Genomic DNA, 12,809 nt, shown 5'->3' on the forward strand with positions numbered 1-12,809 from the left:
TCCACACTTTGCTTTTATAATAAGCTATTCTATGAAGGCTTTCCGCTAGATGTTGGAGCGTGGCTGTGGGGATTTGTGTTCATTCAGCTAGAAGAGCATTAGCGAGGTCAGGCGCTGATGTTGGATGAGCAGGTCTGTGGAACTTATTCGGCGTTCCAGTTCATCCCAAAGGTGATCAGTGGGCTTGAGGTTAGGGTTTTGTGCAGGACACTCAAGTTCTTCCAGACCAACCTTCACACACCATGTCTTCATGGAGCTCGCTTTGTGCACAGGTGCATTGTCATGCTGGAACAGGTTTGGGCCTCATAGTTCCATTGAAGGGAAATCTTAATGCTACAGCACACGAAGACATTCTAGACAATAATGTGCCTCTGACTTTGTGGCAACTGTTTAGAAAAAGCCCACATACTGTATATTTTACAAAACCTTGAATTCAAAGCCTCTGAAAGTGCAGGTCGAGCTGTTGGGTGTCTTTTCAAGAGAAGTCTCTCACTGACCTCAGAAGAAGCTGAAGCTGCATTAAAACTCAGTTCCATAGATGACATTCTAGAAAGTGATGTAAAGATAGTTTGTTCTAGTTTGTCTTTGTTTGTAAGGACAAATGGGACACAGAATTTCTCCTAGAAGAAATATTGGATAAGAGAAAGATGTCTATATACAGTATATTGTATACTTGAAATTGATTAAAATATATATATATTCTACTCATGCTCGTGAACCTCGATCAAACAAAATGAAATCCATGCTCTTATTGTTGGAGCATTTATATATTGATTGATTCATTCATTCACTATATGACTAAAATTACATAATTCATATAATATAGCCTATGGTGTTGCTGCAATCCTGCGTTAAACTGTCTTTCTATATTTCCCACTTTTCTCACCAGGATTGTTTACTGTGGATTCACTGAATTGAACGAAATGGGAAAGCCTGAATCCAAACCTGCTTCTACAGGTGAGTTTAGTAAGCAGCAGGACAAACACATCTTAGTCCTGTATATCACTATTAACTACAGACCACAGATTCATAATTATTTCCACACAACTTGAGCATTTTGCAATTAAAAAGAGGAATATATTAAATGAACTATTTCAAATAATGTTTAGATGATGTGTTCAATCTGTTCAAATTAAATATTAATACTAATTAAGTTAATACTAATACAAGTAGAACTGGACACCACATTTTTTGGTGGAATTATTATCCATATATCTGTTTGTTACTAATTTGTAGGCCAGAATTACCATCACGATATACTCCAAACAGGTAGGAAGCTATTGAAGAAAAACTGATTACAGAAATTTGACCTTGCTGTAACTTTGACCCTGTTTGGGTCGATTCCAAAATCTAATCAGTTCAGCTGCTGGCTACAGTGATATTTCCTCATAAATCTGACAAACATTCAACCACTCGTTCTTGAGATATTATGAGAATCTCAGATGGATACATGGATGGACAACCTGAAAACATAATCCTCTACCACCTAGTGGCAGAGGCATAAAAAAAGAAGGGGAATGGCAACACTTTTTTCTTCTGTTGTTCTTTTAGATTAAAGATGGCGTGATTTTATCCCATGTTCTCAGACATGGCTTGAAGCAGAGTAAAACCCAGTTACATGTGATAAAAACACCGTAATGAGCCTGAGTCATTCAGATTTCTGACCCGAAGCTCTCCATTTATAAAACTGTTAAAATCAGGAATAAACATATTTACTGTATTTCAGCCAATCCTTGTGCATAAATAAATAAATAAATAAATAAATAAATGTAGAGAAAAACTGAATTAAGTATATGCATCTTTTTTTTAGATCTTTATTTTAAAATAACACTGATCCTGCACTTGTGACTTCTGACGCTTATTGACTTTACAAACTGTAGAAACTTACATTACCTATTCATTTATCGACCACTTTATTACGTACACCTGCCAGTTCTTGTAATTCAAGATTCAAAGAACTTTATTAATCCCAGGGGGAAATTGCTTGTAATGGCAGGAGCACAATGCAGAAAAGTTTCAAACACAACAATCTCTACACAGAATGGAACAAAAAAAAAGGAGAATGGTCAGACTGGTTCAAGCTCACAGGAAGGCTACTGCAACACAATAACCACTCTTTACAACCATAATGAGCAGAAAAGCATCTCAAAACACACAATTCGTCAAACCTTGATGAACTTGAGGATGAATGAGCAGGTGTAAAGGTGTTCCTAATAAAGTGGTGTTATATATAAATGCAAAACCGTAACCAGGCTAATTTTGTCTGTTAGAATTTGATAACCCATGGAGGAAAGCGTCTTGGGGGTAAGTTGCATTAAGTTCTTTAAAAAAAATGTCTATAGCTGTTTGGTCTTTTATTGCATGCCAGTGTTTAAGTACATGCTGTACACTTCACATTTTTCACATAATATTCTGATTTTATTCGACTCTATTAATTAGAAAAGTTTCCTCATCAATGGTAGGATGCTTCAGGACCTTTTGTGAATTGTGCTTTTCTGTGTACGATTAGGAACAAAGACAATTTAGAAGAGAAACTGAGGAACATTGAGCTCAGAATATCTGATAAGTATGTCAGGATTTTGGTTGTTGGTGAAGTCGGAGCAGGAAAGTCTAGCTTTATAAACTCGGTCAACAATGTCTTTCAAGGACGAATCACCTGTGATGCTCTTGTTGATGCAACATCTGGAACCAGTTTCACAAAAGTTGTAAGTATGTCAAAATATTAATCTGCCAATAGAACAACATGATTTCAAGCTTGAAATGAGTAAAATATCTAGAAATATGTTTATAAAATTAGTATTTGTTTAAGAGAATTATTAGTTGAATTTGCCTATATTCAAGATAGATTCTGGATAGTTGGACCAACAAACAAAAAGAGAAACTAAATGCTTGATGTAAAACACAAAATGCTTACAACTAGTTATTTATATAATAATAGAATTATTTATTTAGCACCAGCACTTTGTTCTCTATGCTCAAGTCATTTTTTTTTTATATGTACTTGGTAAAGTTTGGTAAACGATTTTCCTTTTCTTGTATTTCTGACCAATGAATGAAAGAATTTCATAAGTACGTTTTCAGCTACACATCCCTCAGCTAATGTTTTTTGTGATACAAACCAAAGCAGTTTCAATGTCTTCAAGAGGCACAACACTGTACAGTTCACTGTGTTATGTTTAATAGGGACCTTCAAGATTATTTAACCCAGAGCCAGATTCAGTATGTGTCTTTGTCTTACAGTACAAAACCCATTATATCAAGGGGAAGGACGGCTCCTGTTTGCCTTTTGTCTTCAATGATATCATGGGACTTGAACCTGAAGAGAGCCGGGGCGCACATGTACAGGACATTATCTCAGCCTTAAAGGGGTCTCTTGAGGAAGGACACAAAGTGAGGAGAACATTCTATATTCATGAAATGAGTCAAACAATTCCTTCTAGCATTTTAAAACCAGATATCATGTTTATATCTAATGTTACATGTACATGAACATGGTTCAAATAGTTAATGTCATAGTACAACTGTACTTCTGTAGTAACTTACCCACGTTGCTTTTTTTGCATAGTAGAATGTGACTAATATTTATTCTTTCACCAATTTTCAGTTTAATCCAGCTAATCCTGTGTCTGAGAATGACTACAAAAGCAATCCCAGCGTTGATCAAACCTCCTGCCTGGTCAATGTTCTAGCAGCAGACAAAGTGTCACTCATGGACCAAAGGGTTATTCAAAAGATGAAACTGATCCGTGAGGAGGCTTCAATAATGAGCAAGTCTTAATTCACTTCTTAGCTAACTTTTATTTATAGTGTCATGTTTATTTCTCCAAAACACTGATAATGTAATAATGTCCACTGGTAATGTCCTTGATTCTCATTGGTCAGAAGGTTAATTTTTACTTTTTTTTTTAAATAATAGCAGCTATGACAGCAGTTCCAGCCGCAAGGCAAATCCCAGAAAGCACTCGTAACACATGATCATTTCTATCATTTCACTGAAGTATTCTATAAGAAGGCGTTTATGTAATATTAATGAAGTGTGAAGAGAGAGAAAAATGAGAGGCTGGGGAGGGAACGACTGTTTATAGCTGCTATAAGAGAAATAATAAGTTTGGTAAAATAATAAGTATACAACGCTGCAGGGTGTGCGCTTATAGGAAAATAATCTTCGGGGAGGTAACGGTAACTTCTCTGCTTCATCACACCATCCCGTCATCGATTATTTTCCTATAACAGCACACCCCCAGGTGCTTTATTCCTTACATATTGAGATGGGAAAACAAAGTGTAACCACCTTTCTAGCTTCAAATTGCTATTTTTGAATCTTTAACTCTTCATCCTGTTGTGCAGATTTGCCTCAAGTAATCATCATGACCAAAGTGGATAAAGCCTGCCCACTGGTTGGAGAAGACATAAGAAAGGTCTACACCAGCAAGAAAATTAAAGATAAGGTAATGGTGAAATTATTGGTATATACTAGGGACATAACCACATATAAATTAATTATTAAGATTGAACAAATAATGTGCTCTAAACAAATACAAATACAGATACAAATAAAAGATGCACTACAGGGCTGGGTGATATGACAATAATATCATATCACAATACTTGAAAACATTTGTACAATGCACATTATAGCCAATCATTTAGCAAACAAAAGACATCACGATACCAACGATATTTCAGAAAGTGTATTGTGACATATTTATCATAATATCGTTATTATATCGAATTGCATTATACTGTACTAGAATCAGTCCTGGTGTTTATCAGGACTGAAAATCACGTAGGACAAAAGAAAAAACAGTTCTCGTGCTGAGTATGAAGCTTGTGTGCAGGGTTGCCAGGTTTCTGCAAAATTTCCACACAAACTACATAAAAATATAAATTATGTTCGGAAAAAAAGCTATTTGTAGTTGTAAATTTAAAAAAATTCCTTTTTTCGCTCCCCAGCAGCCACATTTTGTCCAGTGTTTTCCAGGGCTTTCTGGGGAATAGTGATATGATCCATTTAAAAAAATAACAAAAATATATAAATAAATAAATAAAATTACATTAAAAAGCACAGCTTGTCAAAAGATTTTACCAAATTAAATCACCAAATTTCATTTAATGTTATTTGTTTCCCCCAACAGAGTATTTGGTAGATTTTAATCATATTTTTTCCTAGATGTGATTCCATAAATTCTGAATTAATTTGCTAAAAATTAAAAATCATTCACATGCTTATTTTATGTATGAAGACCATCTCCTGTGTGAACTCTTGACTGTAACACACTTGACTTCACACACACAGACAGACACCCCCACTCTTTATTTTATTCATCAGTTAAATAAATTATTTAAGTGTTTTATATGATGTTTAAGTGTTTTTTTTTTTTTCAGATGCAAGAGTGTAGTAATCGGCTGGGTATTCCAATGAGCAACATCTTCCCTGTGAAGAACTACCACGAGGAGATAGACACGGACGATGACATGGATGTTCTGATCCTCAAGGCGCTTGATCAGATTGTGAATCTCGGCAATGACGCTCTAATAAACGAAACCTCTCAGTTGGATGAAGAGGCGAAGCCTTGTTGCTTCATAAAAAACAGCCCATAATTGAATCTGTAGTAGACATCATCCCTTGTGAACAAAATACCAGAGCTGCTAACAATGATTTTGGTAATAGGTTAATCCATCAATTATTTATATTATATTTATAATATTTTCTGCAGCATTTCAGTCAACTAACACTATAGAATTCTTATCTAAATTAAATAATAGGTAAATACAGCATTACTGACATTTCTCAGATATTCTATCATAGCATGAGAATATTATCAAGTGCTTATTTCAATTTTTATTTTATATCAATATTTATTCACACCTAGCAAATTCAAAATAAAATCAAACTAAATATCTGCTGTCTGTCTCACTAAATGCTAAATTAAGTTTGCTGGCTGTGTGTGTGCAAAATGAATCATTTTCACTGTGTAGAATCAGCTCCAAAGCTTGGTTTTCCATGCCTTGAACACATCATCGACTCTTTTTGGAACTAACTCCAGTGTGAGCGCCATTTTGTTCAACTTGTCTACTGAGCTTCATTTAGTAAGACGGCGCCATCTTGTGCAACTTCCTGATAGAACTTCGGCTAGTAGCAAACTATTAATATGTTCGCTGAGAAATTGTTCAAAAACATACAAAAGGAGCTCAGTTACTTACAACTTTGGACAAGAGGTTATGATTTAAAGCCAACAAACTGCCACGAAAAACACTACAACAGATGAATTGTCCATTTTAAGCTCATGTTAAATGAACTTGGATTGTGCTAAGCTAATCGGTTCAGTAACACTTTAGCTTGAAAGCTTACATACAGTATTATAGCAGGAAAAGTGTTAAAATTTAAAAAATTGGCAACAAGATGATGTTAACATTGAGCTGTATGTCAACTTTAATGTGATCATTTTTACTCAAAGACTGGTTCTCTACATTACTGGTAGATTTAATTTTAAAACTAACTGCTAGTCAGCAGCTAGCTAGCTGTCTTCCCTTAAACTGTAACTTAACTGAATCTTTTTGAAACATTTTATTTTATTAAACTAAAGAGCAGAAATGGAACTGTGGGTAAAAATTAAAACATTACTTACCTTAATAACACAAAATAAATAGAAAAATTAGATAGTATTAGATACAAGTACTAGTACGAGTAAACTCTGAAACGACTGTGCAAGAAATTGTGTTTATTTATAAAAATGAACCACACAAACTTGGAGGAAATCCTCTCTTTTTTTTTTTTTTTAAAGGAGAAATCAGAGCCTAATGATGGCCTCCTTCACTTGCATTGAGATCTCCTTGGACTTCATATTGGTAGCTCCAGTCAAACAGCCGCCAAATGCCAACTCAACACCTGATATCAACTCCAGACCTTTTATCTGCTTCATTTGTCTTGAAATAATGAGGGAATAGACCGCACCTGGTCAATTAACGTCTTGTCAGTCAATTGTCCAAATACCTTTGAGCCCCTGAAAATGGAGGTACTTTGCTGAAAATGGCTGTAATTCCTAAATGGTAAATGCCATATTTTTGTGGAACCTCTTAAAATAAAGCTGAAAGTCTACACTTTGATCACATCTTGATTGTTTTATTTCAAATCCACTGTGGTGGTGTATAAAGGCAAAATCACAAAACCTCTGCGATTGTCCAAATACTTCCGGACCTGACTGTATATCTGGCCGGAGAACAAGACTATTTCAAGCTTGGAATTAGTAAAAATGTCTAAAAATAGGATTAATAGTCTTTGGTTTATCATAATCTTATATTAGGATATACTAGATACTAGAAATTCAATATTTTGACGTGCTAAGATGCTGTTTTTTTGCAGTGCTGGAACCTGCTACCAAGCATTTCACTGCAATGAAGATACTGTGTGTTTCTCTTTGTATTTGACAAATAAAACTTGAAACTTAAAACAATTCTTGAAATATGTTAGTTCCTGTAATTAGATACACTATATTGTCATTCCATCACCAGCTTTCTTCTTTCCACAAATGCAGGTTGTTATGTTCCCTAAACACCAGAAAGCGAAACTAAACTCCTCTGTCCTGAGGAATTTTCCATGGTCTAAAAGTTGTCACTGACAGTCCTTCCATAAAATGTTTGATAAATGCCTCCTCACAGAAAATTTCACCATATCAAAGATTTTTTTTAAATCTATTTACTGTGCATCCAGCATATATGTCCCCGCGAATGAGCTGTTACTATAGAAACAATAAAGTATTAGAACAAGCACATTAATATAAAACTGTGATTTGCATCTTCACTATTGTCAGAGCTGCTGTTATAGAAAATTAATCAACATCCTCTGACTAATCAGATTTTCTGATAGAAATGCTTGATTTATATATACAGTACTTAGTCTTAAATGCCCTATATTTTAAGTACAAATTTTCTTTTAGATGTTTATTTTATGACTTATTGCATGCATTATTGAGTAAGTATAAAAACATTTTACATGTCCGAGTATTAGTTTTCCAACAAAAAATTAAGGAATTAAATTTTTATGTCAGGAAAGAAAGCAACATATTACATAACAGATAACTTTTTAGACAAAAACATAATGAAGGCTGCTGGGTTTTGCTGTGAAAGAAAAAGGTTGTCGCACCAAACATTGACTTTGTTTAGTTTATTTCTGTTTACTGCTCGTTCTCGTTATAGTATTTTCTTTTATGTAGAAGTGTTACATTTCTGAAGGTATCTTTGCTTTATAGCATTTCTTTGCACAGTACTATATATTTATTTAGTTATAATTATTTTTGTGTATATATATATATATATATATATATATATATATATATATATATATATATATATATATATATGTGTGTGTGTGTGTGTGTGTGTATGTACTGTATATATGTGTAAAGATGTAAATACAATATACACAGAGAGCATGATTCCTCTATTTTAAAAACCACCAGCCGCTAACGATGTACTAATTCTTACCTCCACTCTACTCGTCTCCAAGGCTTCTGGAGTTCTAAATTCAGGAATATAAATAAATGTCAGATTTGATCAGATTTAGTCAGATTTGGTCAGATTCTATATGTGAAGTTTCTACCAAAATATTCTTGAATTTGTTTGTTTGTTTAACATTTTTAACCTTATGATTTGCATTTAAATGAAAGTATGAAAGTAAACAAAATAAAATGCAATATTCATTCATTTGGTTTTGGTTTCGACTGCAGTGGATTCACAGCCTTATTTTTTGCTTTATTGCCATGACAACCATTGTTTAATCTGCACAGCCAAGGCTTGTGTTACAGGGTGTGGGAATAAAAAAGTCAAAGTAAAAACACTGCTAGTAATAAGAAGTGCCAAGAAAAGTTTTTTTTTTGTTTTTTTTTTTGTCCAGTATATGGAACAATATATCATGATACATATGTCAAGTCCATCACAGGACACAACACTCACAGCCTCACTCACATGTATGGGAATTTTCAATAGTATAAATGTGAACACAGTTTAGTTCGCATTGTTACAGGTTTCTAAGTCAACATCACAAATGGCTCAAACATACACAGGACTGTAGGGAAATAGAAAAGTGCAGGTCATATGCAGGTTGTTATCACTCATAACAAGGAATAATGATTAATACCTAACTTATGTTACATGTTTAAATCTTCAAACAGGGTAATAATAGCTTCATGGTGTGAATGGATAAAAGATTGATATTATAAACACCACTTGCATTAATCTCCAATGTGTGCCATCCTTTATAAAGCATAGTCTATAATATTTACACATTGACCTACATGGGATATTCTTTTATAGAGAATAGAGATAGAGAAACTCGCTGTACTCTCATATTCCCTGTGTTGGTTTTTCATTTTATTTTCAAACTCAGATGCTTTTTGTGAAAAATAACTAACCTGGTGAGGGAGGAGGTGAAGTTGGAGTGGACTGACTGGATAACATTTCCTGGTCGATGTTTTGACGATGGTGGTGGAGAGCACTGTCTAAAACAGCAATCCAAAATCTCTCCAAGGTTTGAACTATGCCAGCAAAATAAATGCACAATAGAGTGACTGTTTTTCTTTCCTGTAATTTATCACTTGTCTGACAAATACTTACACTGCTACGCTCTTCCGTGTTGTCAGAATCATTATGATTTATATTTAAATACGACTGGAATGTCTATAATAGGAGAACTATAACATTTTGTAATAAGGAAATGAAAACATTTTGCATTGTTATCAACATTGTGCAAAAATAGACTCACTTACCTTGGAGGGTCTTGCTGGACTGAGCTGTTGTGTGCAACTGCTGGCTGTTGCTTGAGAGCTGTTTTTAAGGGTGTACATAACATGTCCACATCTGACGAACAGTTTCACTTTCTGAATGACAGTTACTGTGTGATCAGATAAGATTTCCTGTTTGTCATCCTATTACATAAACAACTGCCGTTTCCATTAAATGTGCTATTAGTCTAAATTAAGTGCAACTAATATATATATATATATATATATATATATATATATATATAATCAAAAAATCAATTATATAAAATCATTACATATATATATATATATATATATATATATATATATATATATATGATTTTGGGACCTGGCGGAAATGATGAAGCAGGAGGCAGGCTTGGGAACAACTCAGAGGTGTTTTATTCGCCAGTTTCACTTTCACTTTCAGCGGTTTATTTTATTTTACACACGCGCGGCTCTGTGCTGGATAGCTCTCTCTCTCTCTCTCTTTCTCTCTCTCTCTCTCTATCTCTCTCGAGGCGCTCGTCTTTCTCCTTTTCATCCTCACTCCAGCTCACTACAACACAGACACTCGTTAGTAGAATTCCCCGCAGGTGTGCATTCCTAAATTCGCAAACCGGCGCTCGACCACGCCCCCGCTTCCACATACCCCCACCGCCCAATTCAGGCCGGGGAGCCATCCTTCTCCATCGTGCTGTACTTCGTCTATTGCAAGGAGAGCTTGCGGCTGATGTACAGCATGGGGCACTCCTCCCCTTCCACCACCTGGGACAACATGGCCCCCAGCCCTCCGCCACAGAGAGCAGCTTTTACCTGAGTGCAAGCCTGCTGGCACGGCTCCATCCACTAGACCGGATCTGGCGCCCGCTTTTTAGTGAGATCAGTCAGCGGGCTGGTGACATCCGAATAATTAGGCACAAACCTATGATAATAGCCAGCTAGCCTTTTTGGTCTTGGGTCTCAGGCAGGCCGCAGTCGCTGCTGCCTTATCAATTTGGGGACTCACCTGCCCATGGCCCAAGTTGAAGCCCAGATACCATACTTCCACCCGCCCAATCACACACTTCCCTGGGTTCGCCGTGAGTCCCACCCGCCTCAATGATCTCAGAACAGCACTCGGGTGCTGCATGTGCCACTGCTAATCATTACTGTAGATGATAATGTCATTCAAATAAGCAGTGGCATAAGCAGCATGTGAACGGAGATTCTGTGCATGAGTCACTGGAGTGTCGCGGGGGCCTCGAACAACTCAGAAGGAAGGCTCATGTATTGGTGTAACCCAAATGGAGTGGAAAAAGACGTTCTTTTGCAAGATTTTGGAGTCAAGGGGATCTATCAATACCCCTTTGTCAAATCGAGTGTCGAATAAAAGTGAGCCACTCCTAACTAATCGAGCAGCTCATCAATGCGAGGCATTGGGTATGCGTCAATCTTAGACACCATGTTGACTTTTCTAAAGCCCACACAAAAATGGTCTTGGGCACCAAAACCACTGGGATGCTCCAGTCACTGTGGGACTCCTCGATTACTCCCATGTCGGGCATAGCCTTGAGTTCATCCTGAACTACATTTTTCTTGTGTTCGGGCAGACGATAGGGATGGCTGCATACTATCACCCCTGGGGTTGTCTCTGTGTCATGTTCTAGGAGATCAGTGTGACCGGGGAGAGGTGAGAACACATCGGAAAACTCCCCTTGCTATTTAGCCACATCCAAGATTTGGGGCAGCATTAGGCTGAATTCACTTACCATCAATTACCCTCACTTGGTCAAAGGCATGCCTGAGGCTCTGATCACATGACTGCTCCAAGGGGAAATCCCCGAGGGAAATCCCAGCCAAGAGGGGAGGAGCAGAGCTCCTCCTGCTCTCAATGTCCCCCTGACATGGAGCTGACATTGACAGCCCCAGCACCACCTCCCCAGCCAATGCTGTGAACATCCCACACCGTTTTTCACTACTGCAGGACCCATCCACAAACATTTCTCTCGCTAACGCTCAGAGCCCCGGCCAATTTTTCCCGAGGATTAGTGGATGGGTGAGGCATGGACTAACCGCTGCCTCTATTCTATATTTTTGCCCCAGAAGTGAATAATGTCTGGCACTAGCGGATATTCGTGATCATCCCCATGCACACACCTCACCTTCACCAAACTTGCCTTACCTGTTGCAAAACAGCCCGTTTCAGGTCTGGGTAGTCCAGCATGTTGGCGAACCGCAGCTGCTGGGCCACGAGTTGGGCTTCACCAGTCAGGAGAGGCAACAGGCGGGCCGCCTACAGACCCTTGAGCCAGCCCCATGCTACCACGGAGCGCTCATACAGCTCCAGAAATGCTTCAGGATCTGTGGTCCCATCTTGGTGAGGGAGACGTGGGGAGTGGCCCCAGGCCTTCTTTGATTAGCTGTTACTGGTCTCGGCGCAGCTGATGGAGCGCCTGATGCTGGGTCTCGTGGAGGCTGGCGAGGGATGTGATGATGTTGGCCAGTGCTGAGGATTCCATGATGGTGTCTTCCTCAACTTCCCGGGTTTCAGCAACAGTGTAGCAAACCTTACGGGTTCGGTCAGAAATCAGTAAGCAGGAGGCAGGCTTGGGAACAACTCAGAGGCATTTTATTCTTCAATTTTACTTTTGCTTTGAGCAGTTTATTTGCGCACACACATACAAACGTGCACACACAGCTCTGTGCTGGATAGCTCTCTCTCTCTCAAGGTGCTCTTCTCTCTCCTTTTTATCCTCACCCTAGCTCACTGCAACACAGAACACTTGTTAGCACATCCACAGGTGTGCATTTCTTACCACTCGCCTTCTCCTGCTCCACCCTCCATTCACAAACCGGTGCTCGACCACACCCCCGCTTCCACAGTTATGATTACATTTATGGCATTTATTATTATATTGTAATATCTTTTTGCACTTTTTATTCCACACTGGAACTGTGTACTGGTCGGCACTGCACTGTCCTTTACTGTGCCTATTTTTTTAACACACAGTTTTATTAATTATTGTACTGTCTTGCATTGTTTGCACACGGTCCTCGAAGAACATTGTT

General features: G+C 37.5%; 1 protein-coding gene across 1 annotated transcript; it reads left to right on the forward strand.

Annotated features, from left to right (window-relative positions):
- Positions 1 to 923: 923 nt before the first annotated feature.
- On the forward strand, positions 924 to 5,620 carry LOC113535770 (interferon-induced protein 44-like). Its single transcript, XM_053229656.1, has 6 exons — positions 924 to 997; positions 2,510 to 2,705; positions 3,241 to 3,390; positions 3,605 to 3,767; positions 4,348 to 4,448; positions 5,386 to 5,620. Exons 1-6 carry the CDS (start codon positions 924 to 926, stop codon positions 5,599 to 5,601), a joined length of 900 nt encoding a protein of 299 aa, XP_053085631.1. The 3' UTR covers positions 5,602 to 5,620.
- Positions 5,621 to 12,809: the final 7,189 nt, after the last annotated feature.

This window comes from Pangasianodon hypophthalmus, chromosome 26, assembly GCF_027358585.1.
Source record: "Pangasianodon hypophthalmus isolate fPanHyp1 chromosome 26, fPanHyp1.pri, whole genome shotgun sequence".
In the NCBI taxonomy this organism is placed as follows: domain Eukaryota; kingdom Metazoa; phylum Chordata; class Actinopteri; order Siluriformes; family Pangasiidae; genus Pangasianodon; species Pangasianodon hypophthalmus.

Bases quoted from the DNA above. Each gene is read 5' to 3' on its own strand.
- LOC113535770 (XM_053229656.1), top strand. From the start codon at position 924: ATGGGAAAGCCTGAATCCAAACCTGCTTCTACAGGTGAGTTTAGTAAG. The intron at 2,706-3,240 runs GTAAGTATGTCA...TTTGTCTTACAG, and splicing joins GAACCAGTTTCACAAAAGTT to TACAAAACCCATTATATCAA. The intron at 3,768-4,347 runs GCAAGTCTTAAT...CCTGTTGTGCAG, and splicing joins TGAGGAGGCTTCAATAATGA to ATTTGCCTCAAGTAATCATC.